The sequence below is a fragment of the Frankliniella occidentalis genome, unplaced genomic scaffold (assembly GCF_000697945.3).
Source record: "Frankliniella occidentalis isolate FOCC.00 unplaced genomic scaffold, Focc_3.1 Scaffold74, whole genome shotgun sequence".
Taxonomy (NCBI): domain Eukaryota; kingdom Metazoa; phylum Arthropoda; class Insecta; order Thysanoptera; family Thripidae; genus Frankliniella; species Frankliniella occidentalis.
Window position 1 is genome coordinate 504,468 of NW_026267204.1, and position 835 is coordinate 505,302.

Genomic DNA, 835 nt, shown 5'->3' on the forward strand with positions numbered 1-835 from the left:
CCCGCACGCGCCGCGGCGGCGAGTGGTGGGATCGTGCGCTATGCTGGGGGGGCGGGGGATGCTGTATAGGCCGCGACACAGCGAGGCGGGGGCGCGACTCGGCGGCGGGACTAGGCGACCTCCTCACAACGCCTGGCGGCCTGGTACGCATACGCACCCCTGGGTCAAGGTCGCCGCCAGCGCGAGCGTGCGTACGGGAACAATACGCGGCCCGCACGGACAGTAGTGGACAGTCCACCGGCCGACACACGACGCCGCCGGCGCACCCCGAAAAGCAGGTACTCGCGCTGTGCCTTGCTTCAAGAACATGCATTTGAATTCAATAAGTATCTGCCTCTTACAGTATGCAAATGAGTATGCGTGGCATGCTTGTTGGAGGAAAAGAGGGGTTTTCGGTGTTTTTTTCTTCGCGTGCCACTTTTGCTGTTTGTGCAGATTACAGACAATAGAATAACCAACTGGTCCCAAAAATGGTCAAAAAATAATTCTGCCTCATGAAAGCATTGGAAAGTAAAAGGGAGGGAAAAAGCTTTTGCCGTCATCTTTTGCAAAGAGACTTCAACGTCGTAATTTGACTTGTTCGGATCCGTCCTGACCCGCTGGCTGACTGTTTGCCCTCTTTTTTCTGCCCCGCAGGCCTGGAACCTACAAATCAGACAGGCGACCGAGGGGGACGCCGGCCTCTACGAGTGCCAGATTACTTCTCACCCGCCAGTCAGCGTCTTTATCGTCCTCAAGGTTATTGGTACGTGTCTGTCTGTCTGTCTGTCTGTCTGTCTGTCTGTCTGTCTGTCTGTCTGTCTGTCTGTCTGTCTGTCTGTCTGTCTGTCGGGCA

At 55.9% G+C, this 835-nt stretch overlaps 1 protein-coding gene across 1 annotated transcript in view; it reads left to right on the forward strand.

Moving 5' to 3' along the window:
- The window catches only part of LOC113214235 (uncharacterized), a 201,969-nt gene that overhangs the window by 180,573 nt on the left and 20,561 nt on the right, over positions 1-835 (forward strand). Inside the window, exon 5 of the mRNA XM_052268694.1 lies at positions 637-745. Within this exon, the coding sequence (XP_052124654.1) occupies positions 637-745 (109 nt within the window). The remainder of the gene's footprint in view (positions 1-636; positions 746-835) is intronic.